Genomic DNA, 18,194 nt, shown 5'->3' on the forward strand with positions numbered 1-18,194 from the left:
TTGCGGGGACCCACGGATTTGGGCATAATAAAAACCCTATCTCTAAAAATCAAAAAATGAGTAAATCTAATTTGACGCTACCGTTGAACTATTAAGGCTGTCTCCTACGAGGAGTGCTCACGGATGTTGCATTGAAGATGTGTTTCCAGTAGGTGACACTTTCCAATCGCAAAGGACCCACTATCTTCTATTCAATTCCTGCGTCCCCTTTAAGCACCCAGCCATGACATCACCGCACGGACGCCGCGCAGCCTACCTTGGCAACGCCCGGCTGTCCTTCCGGGCAGCTTCAATTGGCTAACCAGCTCCAAGAGTCCCCGCCCCCGTCCCTCAGCAGTCCGCCCCGGCGCTCGCCGTCAATCAGGCCAATTACCCGCTATGATTGGCCGCAGAGCTGGGTTCGCGTAGGCAGTGTACTGGGGGAGGGGCGCGGCGCCCCGTCTAGAGTCGCGGCCGTCCTGGTCCTCCCGCTCGCCTTGTAGCCAGCCGGTCCTCCTGCAGCCCGCCTGCTGGGCAGGGCCGGCTCGGCCCGGCCATGGAGTCCTACGACATCATCGCCAACCAGCCCGTGGTCATCGACAATGTGAGTCGGGACAGCGGGGTTGGAGGAGGGCTGTGTCCCGCCCCGGGGTCGCACGCGGCGCCGCGCAGTGGCCCGCGCTGGTGGGACCAGTGCCCACTCGCTGCCCCCGCAGGGCCAGATGTGGCCCTCGGGACCCCTTCCCTGGGAGCCCAGGATGTGCAGGACAGCAGGACCTAGCCAGGTGGTCCTTGGTGCTCTAGGCCGGCGGACGCATCTGTCGTGGATGGAAGCTCTGGGCAAGTTTAGACCTCCGGCCCTTTGCTTGTTGGTCAGCCTGATGTAGGTCGGCTGACATTTGACCTTTGCACACTCCTGGCCTTTTGGAGGGCCTGGTGATCTTTACAACACTTCCCAAGAGGCTGCACCCAGAGGCAAAACACTGCACGTTGATGTCTACCAGCCGAATACCCACCACCACTTGGAGTCCTCTTTGCCGCTTTAACCCCCCTCTCTTTAAATGATCCTTTTGGAGAGTGCAGGACCTCTTTTTCCAGGACAGAGTAGCAGCCGTTGGGGCTAGGTTGTTTGCAAGCCTGAAAGGAAAGAGGTCCTGCTTCCCGAGGCTTTGTCTTCCAGCACCTGGGTTCTGCTTGCCCTGGGAGATGTCTAGCCTTAGAGCCTTTGCCGTGGCCGGGGTTTTCTTTGGCTATGCCTAGATGATATCTCTGGTGTGCAGGCCTTGGAGTTTTTGACAGTGACACACTTCTGCTCTTTCTGGGAGCTGACTCCTCCCCACGTGACCCCCCCTGATGGAGTCCCTTTGTGGCTGCCTTTTTTTGGAGCACCCATGTGGACTCCCTTAAATCATAACAGGATGTTTATCATTGGAGGCTAGTCCTGGGCTCGGGATGTGCTTATCCGACCAGTGCTTTGGCAAGCTACAGTGCGCATCAGGCTACTTCCCTTCTTGGTGGCCAACAAGCTTATGAGCTCAGGGGCACCCGCTTGCCTCCTTTTGGGCTTAGAGGCCCTCTCCTATGACTTGAACATGTTTTGTTGCTGCTCTGCACGCCCAGAGGGTTGTGATGGAGATTGGTGGGCAAAGGGTATGAGAAAGTGATTCCCTTACTGAGTGGAGGACTTGCCAGGTTCTTGTTGACATCCTATGTCCAGCTTCCAGGCTGGAGCAGGAGCAGGGCCAGTCTCCTCCTCTTACTCCCCAGGGAAGGTACCTGAGAAAGGTACCGATCTTTCCGCACCCCAAGTGGTCTCCCGGGTGGGACCAGTTTGTGGTCTATTTCTGCCGATGAAGGAAGGGAACTCTTGCATAGGAGGACACTGAGGGGTAGCATCCAGCTATCTTTGGAGTGTAGCTGTGTGCCTCCTCCCACAGGAACTAGCCATAGCGTTCACCGAGGAGGAGGTGTGTGATGGCTTCTCTCTCCTCGCCGTACTGGTGCGGGTGATTATTGGTAACAGGGATCACCTGCACACTGTAGAACACCGACAGCAACCCTGACCTCCACCCAGTAGATGCCCTGAACAGCCCCTCTTGTCGCCAGCCCCCACCCCTTGAGTTTCCAGACCCAGCCCAATAGAAATCTCCAGGGCCAGAGATGCAGCGTTACCCCCAGTTTTGAGCCACTAGTGTTTGTGAATAATCTTGTCCTCCAGGTGGGGTCTCTGGCTTCCCCGCTGCCCAACCTTAATGGGGCTGCCAGAGCTCTCCACTTGGGGACACTGACTGCGTCCAGAGTTGACGGCAGAAGCTAAACATTGCTTTTCCTTGCAGGGTTCAGGGGTGATCAAGGCTGGTTTTGCAGGAGACCAGATTCCTAAGTACTGTTTCCCAAACTAGTAAGTGTTGCTGGGGCAGCAGCCTCCCCCACCTCCTGTGTTTGCTTTTGGGAAGAACACGGACCCTGTGGTTACAACGCTCTTCTTAGAGGGCCACTCCCGGTCCACCTGGAAGAGGAAGCAGCAGATTGGTGGGGTCAACCTGAGCTCTGGGAGAGTTAAGGGCTGAATTTCCTCTTCAGAGCTTCTTACCTTTGTTTCTGGCTGAGCCAAAGAGGAGGAGAAGCAGCCAGCATGGCCCTGGGGATGGGGTGTGGCGATGGCTGTGGCAGAAATAAAAGGAAGCTCTCTCCAGGGAAAGAGCTAAGCTCCCACAGAGAATTGTGGGGGGAGGGTACCCCTGCCTCCCTGGAAAGGTTTTTCTGATTATTGTGGGGTTTGGGTGCTTGAACCCCTTGCCTCCCGAAAGCTAAGTGTACATTCTAAGCTGTACCTGCAGCCCCCAGAAATGTTGATCAGGGCTCGTTTGTGTTTAGCATCTAGGAAATGTTCCTATGTAGCCCACTCCACACGCCCCAGGTGGTGCTAGTGGTGGCGGAATACCTGCCTGGGTGGTACCATCCTGGGGATCCTGGCGTGCCTGGGAACCTGCCCAATGGGAAAGTTCTCTCTGGGGTCTCTCAGAGCTTAAAGGATTTGTCAGTGGCCAGATCAGAACTAGACCCTGAAGTCCCCTGGACTGGGGACAAGGCCAGCCTGGGCACACTGAGGGTGGACCGAAGGGCTTAAGCCTTCCATCCAGAACTCTTGACTGGGTGGGTGTCAGGGAAGGCTGTTGGTGGTACGTGGGGAATGTGGGTCACGATTTGGAATGGAGGCTCATCAGATGCACGCTTGCCAAGAACTCATTTCTATTCTGGAAGCTGTGGCCATAGGGAGGGACAGTGGCCACTGTGAGAAGGATGCACAAGGAAGCCACTACACAGCTGTCCTCCGTCCAACAGCAGACAAGAGGCTAGGCTGAGACAGTGGCTGTAGAAGGCTCATCCCTTGCTAGAGCTAGGCCATGAAGGGTAGTGTTGTTCACACTCAGCGCTTCCTGGAGAGAGACCCGTTCCTTCAGACTCCACACTGCTTGTGTTGCTAAGACCCATGCTGCTGGCCCACTTTCCCTAAGTCTAGGCTCTGACCTTTGCCCTGCGCCCACTTCCCAGTGCTTAGACTGGCCACTCTTTAGAGCTTTGCAGATAGGCTGCGGTTTTCCTGGACACAGGTTCAGCCGTGCACCTGCCCAGCTCACTGACCTTCTGTGTCCTTGCAGTGTCGGAAGGCCCAAGCACATGCGGGTTATGGCTGGAGCCCTGGAGGGGGACCTCTTCATTGGACCGAAAGCAGAGGTAACTGGCCCTACATTGAGTTCCTCAGTCACAGGAGCGCTGGCTGGTGGTCAGAGCAACCTATTCTAGGGTTTATGCACCTTTTTTGACCCCTCTTGGTTGTTCGGTGCTGTGTGTGTGGCAAGGCAGTCCCCCTTTGGTGATACACAAACAAAATGACCCTCCCGAGGAATCGGCTTGGACCTCCTGTCCTCTTTCAGACGCTGTGTGGAAACTATGGGAGAAGGAATTAAGGTCACAAGCCTGCGAGCACAGCACTTGGGAGGGGTGGACGTAGGAGGATCGGAAGTTCAAAGTCATCTTCAGCTACCCCCAAAAATGACTGAGAATTAGAAGCATCTAGAGTTGATGGCCCTGCTATAAGGAGGGCTGGGGCCATTTCTCATTCTGGCTAGGCTGGCATACCCGGGGGGACCACACAGCTAAATCAGACTCTGAGGGAGCCAACATAGAGTGTGAGAGAAGAGCCAGCCCAGTGTGGGCAGGAGCCAGGTAGGTTCCTGGGCACAGTCCCAGGCCTGAAGAGGGCGGGGAGAGCTGAATAGAAGGGCAGACGAGAGGGATTTCTGAGGGCAGATGGAGGAGGCTATCCTATGGAGGACAGGTGAGGACTGCTTGGAGAGCTGGGCCAAGAGGCCAGTGCCCTGGCCATATTCTGGAAGAACGGTGGGCTCAGGCGGCCCAGGAGGGGCTGTGCTGACAGGAACGCTGGCTGGAGCTATGGATGGAGACACTGTGGAGAGTTTGGGCAGTGAGTGAGGAAACACATTTGTGGGGTAAAAGGAGGGATTGTGGGATGGGACACATTTCCAGAATTCTCTCCCCGAGTAGACGACAGAAACAGTGGCTCTTTATAAGGCCCCAGTGAGAAACCAGACTAGGATTCTACCGAAGTTCACCCTAGGGAACTAGAGACTTTGTTGATGGGGTGTGAGTGAGAGGCTAGTGTGGGAGCGAGGGACACCCACAGCCATCTTCATTCTTCAAAGCCTTCCTCAGCCTGCGTACACTAGCTCCTCTCAAGGCCTGAGACCATGTGCAGTTAGGACAGTACTGCCTAGGAACGGCTGGGAGGTCCAGGAGGGAGAAATCTCGGGTGAGGGTCCAGTGACCCTCTCAGCCCCTCTGAGGGAACCTCAGGTCTGCTCAAAAGGTTTCTTGCAAGCAGGGACAGCTGATTTGATGAAAATGGCTCCTCTTTGCTTGAGTTAGTTGCTGTGTTCTGTGGCACTCTCCTTTCCTTCAGCCCTTCGAGTCTTACACACACTCACACTCACACTCACTCACTCCCTTCAGCAGTGTTCTCCACTGAATTTTACCAACTCCTGCGACTGAAGCATGTAGTGACTTCAACCAACAGGGTCCTACCATCTAGTTTTGGTGTACAAACAACAGCATGGCAGTAGACTTCATTGTTAGGGGGGCTTAGAGGGCCTCCTTTGTCAACCCACCCCTAACATTGGGATTCTCGGCTAATCTCAAGTCCTCAGAGCTCTGTTTCACACTCTCACAAGGTATCCTGCGTTCATTCTTTAACTTTTGCATGTAAGAGTTGTTGGCAGAATTCTCTTGATTACCTTTGTGGGTGTCTTAGGGTTTATATTGCTGTGATGAAACATCACAACCAAAAAGCAAGTTGGGAGGAAAAGGTTTATTCGGCTTACACTTCCATATCACTGGCTGTTTATCCTCAGAAGTCAGGACAGGAACCTGGAGACAGGAGCTGGCCATGGAGGGGTACTGCTTACTGGCTTGCTCCCTTTGGCTTACTCAGCCTGCTTTCTTATTATAGAATCCAGGACCACCAGCTCAGGAATTGCACCACCCACAGTGGGCTGGGCAAAATATCTTGCAGCTGGATTTTCTAGAGGTATTTGCCTAATTGAGGTCCTTCCTCTCAGATAACTCTAGCTTGTATCAAGTTGATATCAGACCAGCCAGCACAGTGGGTATCATCCATGCTTCACCCAGCCATAAAGCCTCCAGGAATTTCGTGGTTGTGTCTGGCCTTTGCACCCTTTGTGACCTGATGTCCTTCCCATCCTTGCTCCTTTAGGTGCACTGTTAAGTCTTTGAGATGGGTTTCCAAACCCGCAGAGCACTAAGGTTAGCATTATGTCGTCTATATGATGAAACCTTTTTACCAAGGATGCTCTGGGTGACAAAGCAAAGCCACAGCTCACCATCCCGTGATAAATAGTAGGGTTGTAACCTGAAGTACTCTGAAAGTCCATTCCAGGAAGGATCTGTTCAGATTCCAAAGCTGAAGAGATCCTGAAGAAAAACATCAGTGAAATCCAGTATAACAACAAAAGATGGGAGAACAGATACCCCACTTTCGGTGTGGCTTTAACTGCCTGTCTGCCTCATCATCTGGACCGAGAGCAATGCTGTTGGCTTTTCCCAAACTCATCTTTGTAGTTGGTTGATTTCTTTTTTACTCTTTTGTTCTTTGGGGGACCCGCCACCCAGCTCCAAAATAAATACACACAGAGGCTTATTCTTATTTATAAACGTTTGGCCTTGCCGGGGCGATGGTGGCGCACGCCTTTAATCCCAGCACTAGGGAGGCAGAGGCAGGCGGATCTCTGTGAGTTCGAGACCAGCCTGGTCTACAGAGCTAGTTACAGGACAGGCTCCAAAGCCACAGAGAAACCCTGTCTCGAAAAACCAAAAAAAAAATAAAATAAAATAAAAAATAAATAAACATTTGGCCTTAGTTTGTCTTGTTTCTAGCCAGCTTCCCTTAAATTATCCCATCTACCTTTTTGCCTCTGGACTTTTTCCTTTTCTTACTTCTGTATATCTTGCTTTTACTCTGACTCCATGGCTGGCCCCTAGTGTCCTCCTCTCCTTGTTCTCTTGCTCCTTGATCTTTTTTCTCTTGTTTTCTCCTTCTATTCTCTCTCCTGCCTTGCTATTGGCCGTTCATCTCTTTATCAGACCTATCAGGTGTTTTAAGCAGGCAAAGTAACACAGCTTAAACAAATGCAACATGAAAGAATGCGACACACCTCTGAATCACTAAAACAAATGTTCCACAACATAAACAAATGTAAGACATCTTCAACTAATATTCTGCAACACATCTTTGTTTTTGTTATATCTTGCCCACTACCAGACATGGTAAAAATTCCTTCCTAAGGAGACATCTTTAACCTCCTTCTAAGGTTTCTTCCATAAACCAAAATACAAGCTCCATCAGTGTTTACTCTGGAAAAACCGATTTTTTGGGGTGGTGGGGGGTCGAGACAGGGTTTCACTGTGTAGCTCTGGAGCCTGTCCTGGACCTTGCTCTGTAGACTAGGCTGGCCTTGAACTCACAGAGGTCTGCCTGCCCCTGCCTCACCAATGCTGGGATTAAAGGCGTGTTCCACAACTATTCAGCTGGGAAAACTGATATTTATTGAGCTTACTTACAGAGTATGGCTACTTAGAGGAGGATGAGGAACTCCAAAGCACCTGAAAAGTTTTCACCCATCATGCTGGGTTCTCCCTTCAGTTAGCCTTCCCCAGCTTATGTAGATCCTCGGGCCACATACAGATAATACAGAGTGCATATAAATGACTGGGCACGATTTGGGGTGAGGGTCCAGTGACCCCACCCTCTGAGGCACCGACAGTCATCAGGCCTGCTTGTGATGGTTTCTTGCCAGCAGGCACAGCTGACTTGATGAAAATAGCTGCCATTTGCCCAGAAGACTGTATTCAATGAGGCATGTTGCCATCTTCTCTGGCCCTTAGCCATTTGAGGCCCGCTGAGCTCTGGGAGCCTGTGTGCAGAACAGGGAGATACCCAGCAGGCAGAGGCAGAGGGCGACTTCAGTGTGCAGCAGTTGGTCCACGAGGGCCAAGTGCTATGTCTGGCTTTCTCCTGTCCTCCAGGAGCACCGGGGGCTGCTGACCATCCGCTACCCCATGGAGCACGGCGTGGTGCGAGACTGGAATGACATGGAGCGCATCTGGCAGTACGTCTACTCCAAGGACCAGCTACAGACCTTCTCCGAGGAGGTGTGGCAGCCACCCTTTCCCTCCACACCCCAGCTTTCCTGAATGTCCTTGCCCACTCCCTGTCTGCACGTTGATGGGACCTTTCCTGCTCTTTCTGTGTGTTTATGTGCACAAGTGATAGCCAGGCAGAGTTCTGCAGGGCCTGGTCTTTGGAGCTGGTTCAGGATGGAGTCCTCAGGAGGGACAAGCGGCTGTTACAGTGGTGCTTCGAGCTCAGGAAAGCTCAGTGCCTGGCTTGTCTGTGTGTGTGTGTGTGACTCCCTTGTCTCTCACAGCATCCTGTTCTTCTCACGGAAGCCCCGCTGAACCCCAGTAAGAACCGGGAGAAGGCGGCAGAGGTGTTCTTTGAGACCTTCAATGTTCCTGCACTGTTTATCTCCATGCAGGCCGTGCTCAGCCTGTGAGTGCCCTACACCCTAATGTCCCTGGAGGCACAGCCTCCTGATCCCCTCCATTCCTGTTTCTCGGGTAGTATAAATAACGTCCCAGGGTCCCTGGCGGGGTAGAGGAGGTCTTCTCACCTCGGTGGCTAAAGTAAAGGATGCTGACCTGGTGGCAGGTACGCAACGGGACGCACAACAGGCGTGGTTTTAGACTCGGGGGACGGGGTCACTCACGCTGTCCCCATCTATGAGGGCTTTGCCATGCCACACTCCATCATGCGGGTAGACATCGCGGGCCGTGACGTCTCTCGATATTTGAGGCTGCTGCTGCGCAAGGAAGGAGCTGACTTTCACACCTCGGCTGAGTTTGAGGTTGTCCGGACCATCAAAGAGGTGATGAAGGGCATGGGGATGTGGGCATGGCTGGGGTTGGGGAGGCCAATACATGAAAGCAAGCGCTTTGCAAGTGTCCCCGCCACAATCTGCCTAAGAGTGTACTCTGCCCATACAGCGAGCCTGCTACCTGTCCATCAACCCACAGAAGGACGAGGCCCTTGAGACTGAGAAGGTGCAGTACACCCTTCCAGACGGCAGCACACTTGACGTAAGTGGCCAGGCCTGGTTCCAGTGTGGTAGCTCATGCTAACCGGGAGGGAAAGGGCTGGCTCCTCTGGAGAACCTGTGCTTCACTCTTCTCCACAGGTGGGGCCTGCGCGCTTCCGAGCCCCCGAGCTGCTCTTCCAGCCAGACCTGGTGGGGGATGAGAGTGAGGGGCTCCACGAAGTCCTGGCCTTTGCCATCCACAAGTCTGACATGGACCTTCGCCGGACACTGTTCTCCAATATTGTGCTCTCGGGGGGCTCAACACTCTTTAAAGGTACTGTTGGAGAGATGGCGGCCAGGCCAAAGGCTCTCTGGGGCCAGCAGTGTGCCATTCCCATCACCTCTTTGGCAGTACCCGGTGAACTGGGTTTTGTGGTAGGGGAGATGTTTTTAATGTGTTGGTTTTTTTAAAGACTCAATTTAAAATTAAATTATGCCAGGCCTGGGGGCACACACCTGTCACTTCAGCACTCAGGAGACTCAGGCAAGAGGATCATAAGTCAGAGCCAAGCCTGGATTACACAGGATGAGACACTCTTAAAAAAAAAAAAAAAAAAGTAAAAGAAACCAAAATAACAACCAAGCACTAAAATGAAGTTTTCCTTAGCATGGTGCGTTTGTAGCGGGTGCTCAGTTGAGGAGTCTTCAGGGAGGACACAGGGTTAGGTGGCACTGCTTAGGTTGCATCTCACATTAGTCTCTCAGACGCTGTACCCGCCCACAGCCAGGGTACAGGAAGAGGGACGGCAGCAGCTAATGGTCTAAAGGCCACCATGGCAAGGAGGTTGGCTATGGTCCAGGCTTGCCATCTTTGTATCCACAGGCTTTGGAGACAGGTTACTAAGTGAAGTAAAGAAGCTCGCCCCAAAGGATGTTAAAATCAAGGTGAGACTGGAAACTCTGAGGAGAGGGTGCTGGGTGGCACTAGCCTTCAGAGAAATGGGAACCCCACTGCGCTTGTGCCCGTGCCCACGTTTGCCATTCTCCACCCCGCCCTACCGTGCATGCTCTCGCTGCCTTGGGTTTGAGGGTGGTGGCTGTGTTTGGGGACAGGTGGTTACGCAGCCATTTGCTCTCTCCTAGATCTCAGCTCCTCAGGAACGGCTGTACTCCACGTGGATCGGGTGAGATGGGGCTCAAGCAGAAGGGCTTAGGCAGAGACTCCTCCAGGGGTTCGCACAGGCCGGGGAAAACGGATGAAGTAAAAGGATGGTGGTTGGCCCAGCCCACAGGTACCAAAGAATATTGTCTCTCCATCCTTACAGCGGCTCCATCCTCGCCTCCCTGGACACCTTTAAGAAGATGTGGGTATCCAAAAAGGAATATGAAGAAGATGGCTCCCGTGCGATTCATCGCAAAACCTTCTAATGCCCAAGGAGAGTGGACATATTGGGAGAGAGGGAGGAAAGGGGAGCCAGAGCCCTTGACCCCTTCTGGTCTGGGTTCATGTTGTAGGCCTAGGGTCCCCTGCATGCCCTCACCCCAGAGCAGGTGGCGCAGTCATGCTCGCCTGTAGCCCTCCCTGCCCCTGTGCTCAACATACACACACAGACACGGTAACGATTAGCTGCATGGATGGAATCCCAAGCTGGAGCATAGGAATTGAGGAATCCAACACCGTTGGTGTGGACGACCCTCTCAGCAAGGCCACTTGGGCCTGTGGTTCCTTGCTCCGTGCTTGAAGATCCGGGACCAGACACACTCATGCTCCTTTGTTCTGACAGCTCCCACTGGGGCAGGAGTCCCTGGGTCATTGGAGTGGGCTGAGGGAGCAGCCAGGAGCTCCCACTGGGGTGGTGAGGCACACTGGTGTGTTTCATGCCAATTTCCTCGTCCTGGCTGACAGGGCTGCCTGGATCCTTGCACACCCGGTTTTGCTGGGCAAATGTCCTAGACAGGACTAAGGAACAGTTCTCCATTCCCAGTGAGGGAATGTGGCCAAGGGTCAGAGCTTCAGAGCCATGGGCAGCCACAGCTTGTGGTCTGCCCCTCCCCCTTTCAAAGCACTGCATTGATTTGCTGCCCTTCCCCCCTTTCCCTCGGCACCCTGGACAGTAAGGGATTGTGGTCTTGATTTGCTGAGGGAAAGCCACTTAATCAGGAGTCAGACCCAAAGGGTAGGCGTGTCCTCACCTCCCTCAAGAAAGGCCAGGGCCCCACCTCCCTCTCCAGAGCTGAACAATAATTTAACACAGTTGCCTGAAAAATAATTCTTTTTATAAATCATTATAGTAATAATTATGGCTAAAGCCCCAATGTGTGGCTCTGATTCTTGTGGCTTTCTGTGCTCTCATTTGCTCAACTCATCCCAGAGGGAACTCAGCATGACACTGGCATAGTTCAGGAGCCCTAAGCCTTCAGTGGTTGGCAGGGCAACGGGACAAGCAAGGCCAGCCTCATTACCCACTTGCCGTGACCTGCTAGGGGAAGCAGAGCCAGGCTGCCTTCCCTGCATGTTCCTAGACAGGGCTGCCATGTGTGCCCTACATCTAACACAGGCCTGCAGAGGCACACAGGTGCTGGCAGTGATGCAGACTTACCAGCCTCGGGCAGGATGAGAAGGGCAGCCTAGGAGTGGACTGGAGTTCACAGGAGGAAGCAGAACAACTAGGAAGTCCTGCAGGCAGTGAGAGCTCCACCAGTAGAGAAGTCTGCTTTTAGTACCTATTGCACGACATGGCTCTGAGCTGATGGAGAACAAAAGGGCTCAACTCAGAGGAGAAAGACACCAGCCACTATGGGACAGTGTTGGGCTGACAGTGCTGGGGTTGAGCCAACAGGTGGGACGTGCTGGCTTGTAAGAGCCTGGGTCAGTCGGTGGTTAGGGAGAGGCCTTTGACAGTTGGCAGGGGAAGGTAAATTGGTCTGTGGCACAGTGACATAAACCAAAGAGGTCAGTTAGGCTAGCTAGCATGTCGAGGGTCTGGAGAAGGTGGTTTGGCTGTGTGCTAGGTGACAGTTTTCACTATGGAAGGATCGTGACCAGAGCAGAGTGCTGAAAGCTATAAACCACATACATCGGGTATGTGTGCAGGGGATTCTGTATGGTCACGTGGTCAAGCATAGCGTCAAAGTTTACACAGAAACCTTTGCTAAGGGACCCTGCAAGCTGGCCCTTGTGCAGGGTTCTGCTGGCGGCACTGGCTCCCAGCCGCCTGTGTCTGGAATCTTAACGCTGAGTTCCTCCCTTTCACATGCACCCCACCTTGTCAGTCAAGTCTGTGTCTCCTGCAGTCCCTTTGCTACCCGTCCTTTCCCATTAGGGATTCCCCAGCCTAGCTCATGACCCTGCTCCATTCTGCCCACCCAGTGTGTTTGCTCTCATAATCTACTGTGCGGGTAACACCCCAAATCTGTAACGAGTTATAAGCCATACAATAAAATATTCATGAGTCCTTACTGATACGAGTAAATACAGCCATGGGGGAGGAAGAAACAGCACCTCTCCGTTCAGTGGAATTCCAGTTAATGTAGAATTCCACTTCCTGGAAAAACAGCAGCTGGTGTGATGCCGGGAGAAAACACTTGAGGTCTGTTCCGTTCCTACCTGTGTCCCATTTTGACTGCTAGCTCTGCTCCTGTTCTCTCCCCAGGAACCACCCCTTATACACGTCTAAGTAATTTTTTTTAAAACAAAGGCCTCCATAGCCCCTATACCCCTCAGGGAGGGTCTGTAATGGAAAAGAGCTACAGCAAGGGAGGAAGCAGCTAGACTAAGCTTGTGTCATACTGAGTTAAAGGTATGAACTCCTGATTGTATTCTACTAATGCTGATACACTCATCTGTGTACAAGCAAGCCATGGTTTCCTACCTCTGCTTGGAGGGTTTGGAATTAGCAGCACCCAGAAACAATGAGCATAGCATCCAGGTCTGTCCTTCAGCTCCCTAAAGGGAAGCTCAAGATATACCTATGTTGTGGCACTGGAAAGTAAGAACTCAAGTGACTTATCTAAGCAACATGTGGGCCAAATTGCAGCAGCCTCCAATGCTCCAATCTTTAATGTATTATAAAACATCCAATAAAATATTTGAGTCCTTAGTGATCTGTGACTAAGGGCTGGGAGAAGGCGCAGTTGATAAAGTACTTGCTGTGCACTTGAAGGCCTGAGCTCATGTGTAGGATACCTCCCCTTGAGGTGTCTGTGTTGTCCCAAAACAATGACAATATAGGTTATTGCTTACTTTTGGCTGTCCCCGGTACTTGATGGTTAGATCTTATTGCTGAGGATACTCACACATTGGTCATAGGACATGTAAAAATCAAACTGTAACTGACCAGGAAGCTTCCTGGCTAACTGCACTGGAAAGTACTGTGACACAGACCTGTTAATTCCAGCAACCAGGAGGAGGCTGACACACAGTTTTGAGTTTGAGGCCAGCCTGGGCTACACAGCTCTCTCTCACACACATACACAAGTCTAATGAACATTTAGGAAAACTTCCTAAGGATTAGGTGATTGAAATATATAAACTACCTTCCTGATTTTTGATAGTCATATTGAAGGGATTTAGTAAAGTCTGTAAGATGGAACAAAAGAGTGGCTCAGTGGATAAAGACACCACACAAGCTTGATGTTCTGAACTAATCTTTCAAATTCATATAAAGGTTTAAGGCCAGAAACAACTTCACAAAGTTACCTTCTGACTACCATGTGTATACGGTGGCTCATGAGCCCACAAACACTGCACATGCATGCATGCACACAGAATATTACAACAAAAACAAAAATACACACCAGGTTTGGTGGCAACATGGCTTTAATCCTAGCACTCAGGAGAGGCAGGTGGATCTCTGAGTTTGAGCCAACCTGGTCTACACAGGGAGTTCTAGACCATCAGTTATATGATGAGACCCTGTCTCAAAACAAAACAAAAAAAAAAACATACTACACCTGTATGGCAGAGCACCAGATTGGCAATTTCCAAGGGGTTTTGGAAATGTTTATTCCTGAACCCGCAGAAAATGTAATGAAGTCTATGTTTCCTTGTTGACAATAGACAAACCCTCTTTGATGCAGAACCTGAAATTTAGCCCTCTTGGTCAGAACACCACAGTTCCTTCTTATCCCAAATAGTTCAAGGAGGTACAGGAGCTCCTCAAGCCCACGTGACTAGCCTAGTGTAGTTCTCAGCTGTAGCTGCAGCCTAGAAGCCCCTGGGGAACTCTGCTCCCCCAGGACCACCCCACGGAGTATGCTGCAGTGGTCTAGTATGGCCCGGGCCCTAAGATTTGAAGACCTTCAGGTGATTCCAAAGTTCAGCTAAGACCTATAGACTCAGGAATTTAGTAAGTCTGTTTTAGTTTCTTATTGCTGCTATAAAAAGTTAATCCCAAATGTAGTGACTTAGAATGTAAATCTATTATCTTACATATCGGCTCAACATGGGTCTCACTGGGCTAAAATCAAAGTACCCACAGGCCTTCATATCTGGAGACTAAATAATCTCTCTTGCCTTCCTTCCTTTCAGAGACTGCTTGCAGTTCCTGGGTCAAGACCTCTTTCCTGTGTTGAATCAGCATCATTAGGTCTCCCATTCCCTTCCACCTGGATAATCCAAAAGTCTCTCTAATTTTTAAGATATTTATTTTAGTGTGCATGTATGCCACAGCACATGTGTGGAGGACAGAGAAAAACTAATGAAGCTGGTTCCCTCCTTCCACCATGTGGGTCCCAGGGATTGAACTCAGGTCCTGGGCAGCTGGTATACATTACCTGCTGAACCAGAAAGATGGACAGTCAGTTGTCCCTAGTTCTAGGGTCAACTCAATTCCACCTACAACCTCAATTTCTGCTTGCTCTGTGACTTAATGTACATTCAGGTTTTGGGGCTTAAGATGTGGACATCTTGAGAGGATCATTGTTCTGCCCACCACAGCCTGTAAATGTCCTGGAGACTTTTCTTTCTGTACTGGTTACAATCCTTCAAAGAAAAACAGCAAGGAGGATTTGGAAATGAGAAGCCAGGAGAGCACAGGCTGACTTCTGGTCTAGCTCATTCTATGCAGTTTGATGGAATGGAAAGAAAAGTGTGTACAAGGAGAGCTTCCCAGCAGCACCTCAAGTTTTCAGGGTCCAACAGTGGTAATAGAATTTAAGGTGGAATTGTCGGAGTAAGACTTAGTAGCATGTGGGATCCCCTTCCCACAGGAAAGGCCTCAGTGGCCAATCAATGCCCGAGCACCCGGAAGCAGAGACATCTAGATCACTCACATCTACATCTAGAGCAGTAGCCTAGACTACACCTTTCAAACAGGTCAGCAAGATCGGGAAAGGGCCTTTCTCCTAGGCTCTCCATCCCTGACTTCAAACCCACAATTATGTATGCTGAACCAGTTAAGGAGATAGCAATGAAAGCCATGTCTGGCAAATTTCAACATAAAATGAAGAGATATTTCCATTTTACAGAAATTCATTTTGAGAATTTTATCAACACATCATAAACATGGTGACTGAGGTGAGTTATTGCTCTCCTTCCCAATTCTTTTTCCCATAGGTCCTTCTGGAGAAGAAAAACTCCTCACACTTGAAAATTTAGTGATGACCTAATGTCAATGCTGAGTTTAAAATATTATTTTGGGTGAAGGTCTGTCTATGTGGCCCAGGCTCAGGTGATCCCCACACTGACTCTAGTAATTGGGACTATAAATGGCACGGCTGTGGCCAGCTCAGTGCATCCCCCCCCCCCTTCTCCTTTAAACTTGGTAGGCAGACTTGGGAACCACAGGTAGGTACAGAAGTCAGTGACAGTCCCCAATTTCTTTCCCCTAAATCGAGGTTCAGGATTGGAAGGTGGCTCAGTTATTCAGTCATTAGCACTGTAAAAACAAAAACATCAAGACCCAAGGAAGGTTCAAATACTGCCATTGCTCACCCTTCAAAATCTCCCTTGATTTTTCCTCCTCTAACTTTACATATAAAACTTAAAATTTAAAAATTTTTTAAAATAAAAATCTAACAACTCAAGTAGGCTCTGGTGGCGCACACCTTTAATTCCAGCACTAGGGAAGCAGAAACAGGCAGATCTCCATGAGTTCAAGGTCATCCTGGTCTACAAGAACTAGTTCCAGGACAGGCACCAAAGCCACATAGAGAAACCTTGTCTCGAAAAACCAAAATAAACAAATAAATAAAATAAATAAAACAACTCCATACTGGTTTTACATTCTAAGTAGCTGTCGAGCCAGTATTAAAAGACAGCTGATCACAATATAAAACTATCTGTGGAAGCTGGGCAGTAGTGGTGGTGGTGATGCACAACTTTATCCCAGCACTCAGGAGGCAGAGGCAGGCAGGTCTCTGTGAGTTCAGGGCAGGCCTGGTCTAGAGTCCCAGGACAGCAAAGACTACACAGAGAAACCCTGTCTCAAAAAAAAAACCAAAAACTACAGAAAGACTAGCCACCTATGGGAGGAGCCAATACAATGGCTAGTTTATTGGAGGGAAGTTTTCCATCACATTCTGAAAAGTTAACGCAGGGCTCAGTGGGCCAGTTGGTGGGGCACCAGCTTATAATGGGTTCCACAGCTTGGGCACCGCTGAGTCTCACCTTTGTGCAACCAAAACCAGATGACAGTACAGTTGTCCTCTTCACCTGAAAGGAAAGAGTGGTTGACAGCCATCCAGCTCCAGCGCCTCTTCCCTACAGACACTTCAGAGACAAAACTGCAGTTGACTCTGAGAGATCACTGCAAGCTCTGCTCTTTCAAATGAAACAGTGGACAGTTTACCTATGAGTGAAATAACCTTGTATCAGGGTCACTGCGGGTTCTCACAATTCCATTCTCGTCATCGAATCCCAAAGCAGCAGGAGCAGCACTGATCTGAATCCTTAGTGCCTGACACACAACTTGTTTTATATATATTATATATTTATATTTAAGATTTATAATATATATATGTATATCTATAGTATAAATAAATAATCTGGGTTGGAAAGATGGTTAAACAATTAAGAGCATGGATTGCTCTTCCAGAGAACCTGAGTTCAATTCCCAGCATCCACGTCGGTGGGTTTAACTACAGCCCCAGGGGCTTCTGACTCCGGTGGCCTCTCACACTCACTGAGGATCAGGACAGTGAGAACCTTTACAACAGTGTTCATGAGCATTTCTGTGCACATACAGTCAGTCACATGCATGTATCTGAAGCGATTTACGGGCATTCTGTGTAGCAGGCCATAAACAAACAGGCCAAAAACCAAAGGCAAGGTACTTACAGATGCAGCCCACTATCCGCTTGTTGGTGATGGACGGGACTAAATTAGGATCTTCCTTGGTGCCCGAAGCTGCCTTCGGAGGTAGCAAATTGTATGGATCCTGAAAAAGACAAGGACAGACTAATTATGACATACATCACAGACATCCCCGGCCACTACACTGCAAAGGGGCTGTTCCTACAAGTCGAGTTTCCGGGACCAAATGCTGGCTGACAGCAGACTCCTGTGATCCCGCCCAAGTCCAAGGGCTCCAGAGGACACCGAGAATTTTTCCTCACCAGTCCCTTCTGTGCGGCTATCATGATCTCCCTCTCCAGTCCTGTAGCCTGCTCCTCATCAGTAGGAACACCACCTACAAGAAGAAAAATGGATTATGTCAATAATTCATGATAGGACTATGATGAATACACGCGAAAATGACCGACACGGGGGAGGTGACATTGTAAGCTTCTTTGGTGGGCTCCCAAGTTACCAATTTCCATAGCCCCCTCAGCTCACTGAGTCATGACTCCCAACGCCTTATGGGACGTTTTCCCCACCAACCGCCAAAGCTTGTTTCTAAAACCAAATCAATGAGAGCGTACCGGCTGGAGGTGGGCAAGGAATCTGGATGTCGGTCCAGTCCTTTCTCATCCCTGTCTCCCAAGGTCACCCGGGACCTTCAAGTCAGGGCACTTTAGAAGCTTAGAAGCGGTCAATCGAGTGGGCGGCCGACCGCGCCGAGTGCAGGCTCCCGGAACGCAAGGTGGTCCACGGGGCCAGGACGAACTCAATGGCCCACCCTGCTCGACCGCGCCGTCACCAACCACCCCCGAGGCCACCGACCTGGCGCGCCCAGCTCCCCCACGTACCTCTAGAAGCCATGGAGCGCGTCGCAACCGCGCCATGGGGCCCGCGGGCTCTCAGGGCCTGAGCCGCCAGAGCGCCCACTCCGCGAAGTAACCTTGAAGCCATTTCGCCGGAGACAAGTAGATGCACTTCCGGGAACAGGCTCGGCAAGACAGGCGGGACTTCCGGTGACTGGCGTCTGTCAATGTCCAGTCAGTCTTCTGCTTCCTCTTCCCGCCTGCCTAAGAAGCTAAGGTAAGTGCTGCGCATGAGCAGCTCGGCCTCTTCGCCCGCCGCGCAGACTCCCTCAGCCTCGGAGGCGTGGCGTCAGTCACCATGACAGCTAGCGAGCGGCTTTCCGCTTGCGTGCTCGCGCCTCTGTGTCCCAGCCACATAGCGGTTCCTGTGGTGTGTGTGGGGGGGGGGGGGGGGGG

At 51.0% G+C, this 18,194-nt stretch overlaps 2 protein-coding genes across 3 annotated transcripts; one reads left to right on the forward strand and one right to left on the reverse strand.

Annotated features, from left to right (window-relative positions):
- Window positions 1-408: 408 nt before the first annotated feature.
- Window positions 409-12,113, forward strand: Actr1b (actin related protein 1B). The gene is made up of 11 exons (XM_050134677.1): window positions 409-583; window positions 2,316-2,380; window positions 3,642-3,717; window positions 7,603-7,728; window positions 8,004-8,128; window positions 8,288-8,504; window positions 8,623-8,715; window positions 8,814-8,988; window positions 9,538-9,599; window positions 9,798-9,838; window positions 9,980-12,113. The coding sequence occupies exons 1-11, from the start codon at window positions 536-538 to the stop codon at window positions 10,080-10,082; spliced, it is 1,131 nt and encodes a 376-aa protein (XP_049990634.1). The 5' UTR covers window positions 409-535; the 3' UTR covers window positions 10,083-12,113.
- Window positions 12,114-15,681: 3,568 nt separating this feature from the next.
- Window positions 15,682-17,968, reverse strand: Cox5b (cytochrome c oxidase subunit 5B). 2 transcript variants are annotated; one of them, XM_050134678.1, is made up of 4 exons: window positions 17,784-17,960; window positions 17,211-17,284; window positions 16,933-17,032; window positions 15,682-16,308 (listed from the first exon to the last, which is right to left on the reverse strand). In XM_050134678.1, the coding sequence occupies exons 1-4, from the start codon at window positions 17,884-17,886 to the stop codon at window positions 16,196-16,198; spliced, it is 390 nt and encodes a 129-aa protein (XP_049990635.1). In that variant the 5' UTR covers window positions 17,887-17,960; the 3' UTR covers window positions 15,682-16,195. The 2 variants fall into 2 exon arrangements, with proteins under 2 accessions (XP_049990635.1, XP_049990636.1); XM_050134679.1 differs by having other exon boundaries at window positions 16,298-16,444; window positions 17,784-17,968.
- Between the last annotated feature and the right edge of the window lie 226 nt (window positions 17,969-18,194).

This window comes from Alexandromys fortis, unplaced genomic scaffold, assembly GCF_014885135.2.
Source record: "Alexandromys fortis isolate MF-2015 unplaced genomic scaffold, M_Fortis_MF-2015_v1.1 scaffold_20, whole genome shotgun sequence".
NCBI lineage: Eukaryota > Metazoa > Chordata > Mammalia > Rodentia > Cricetidae > Alexandromys > Alexandromys fortis.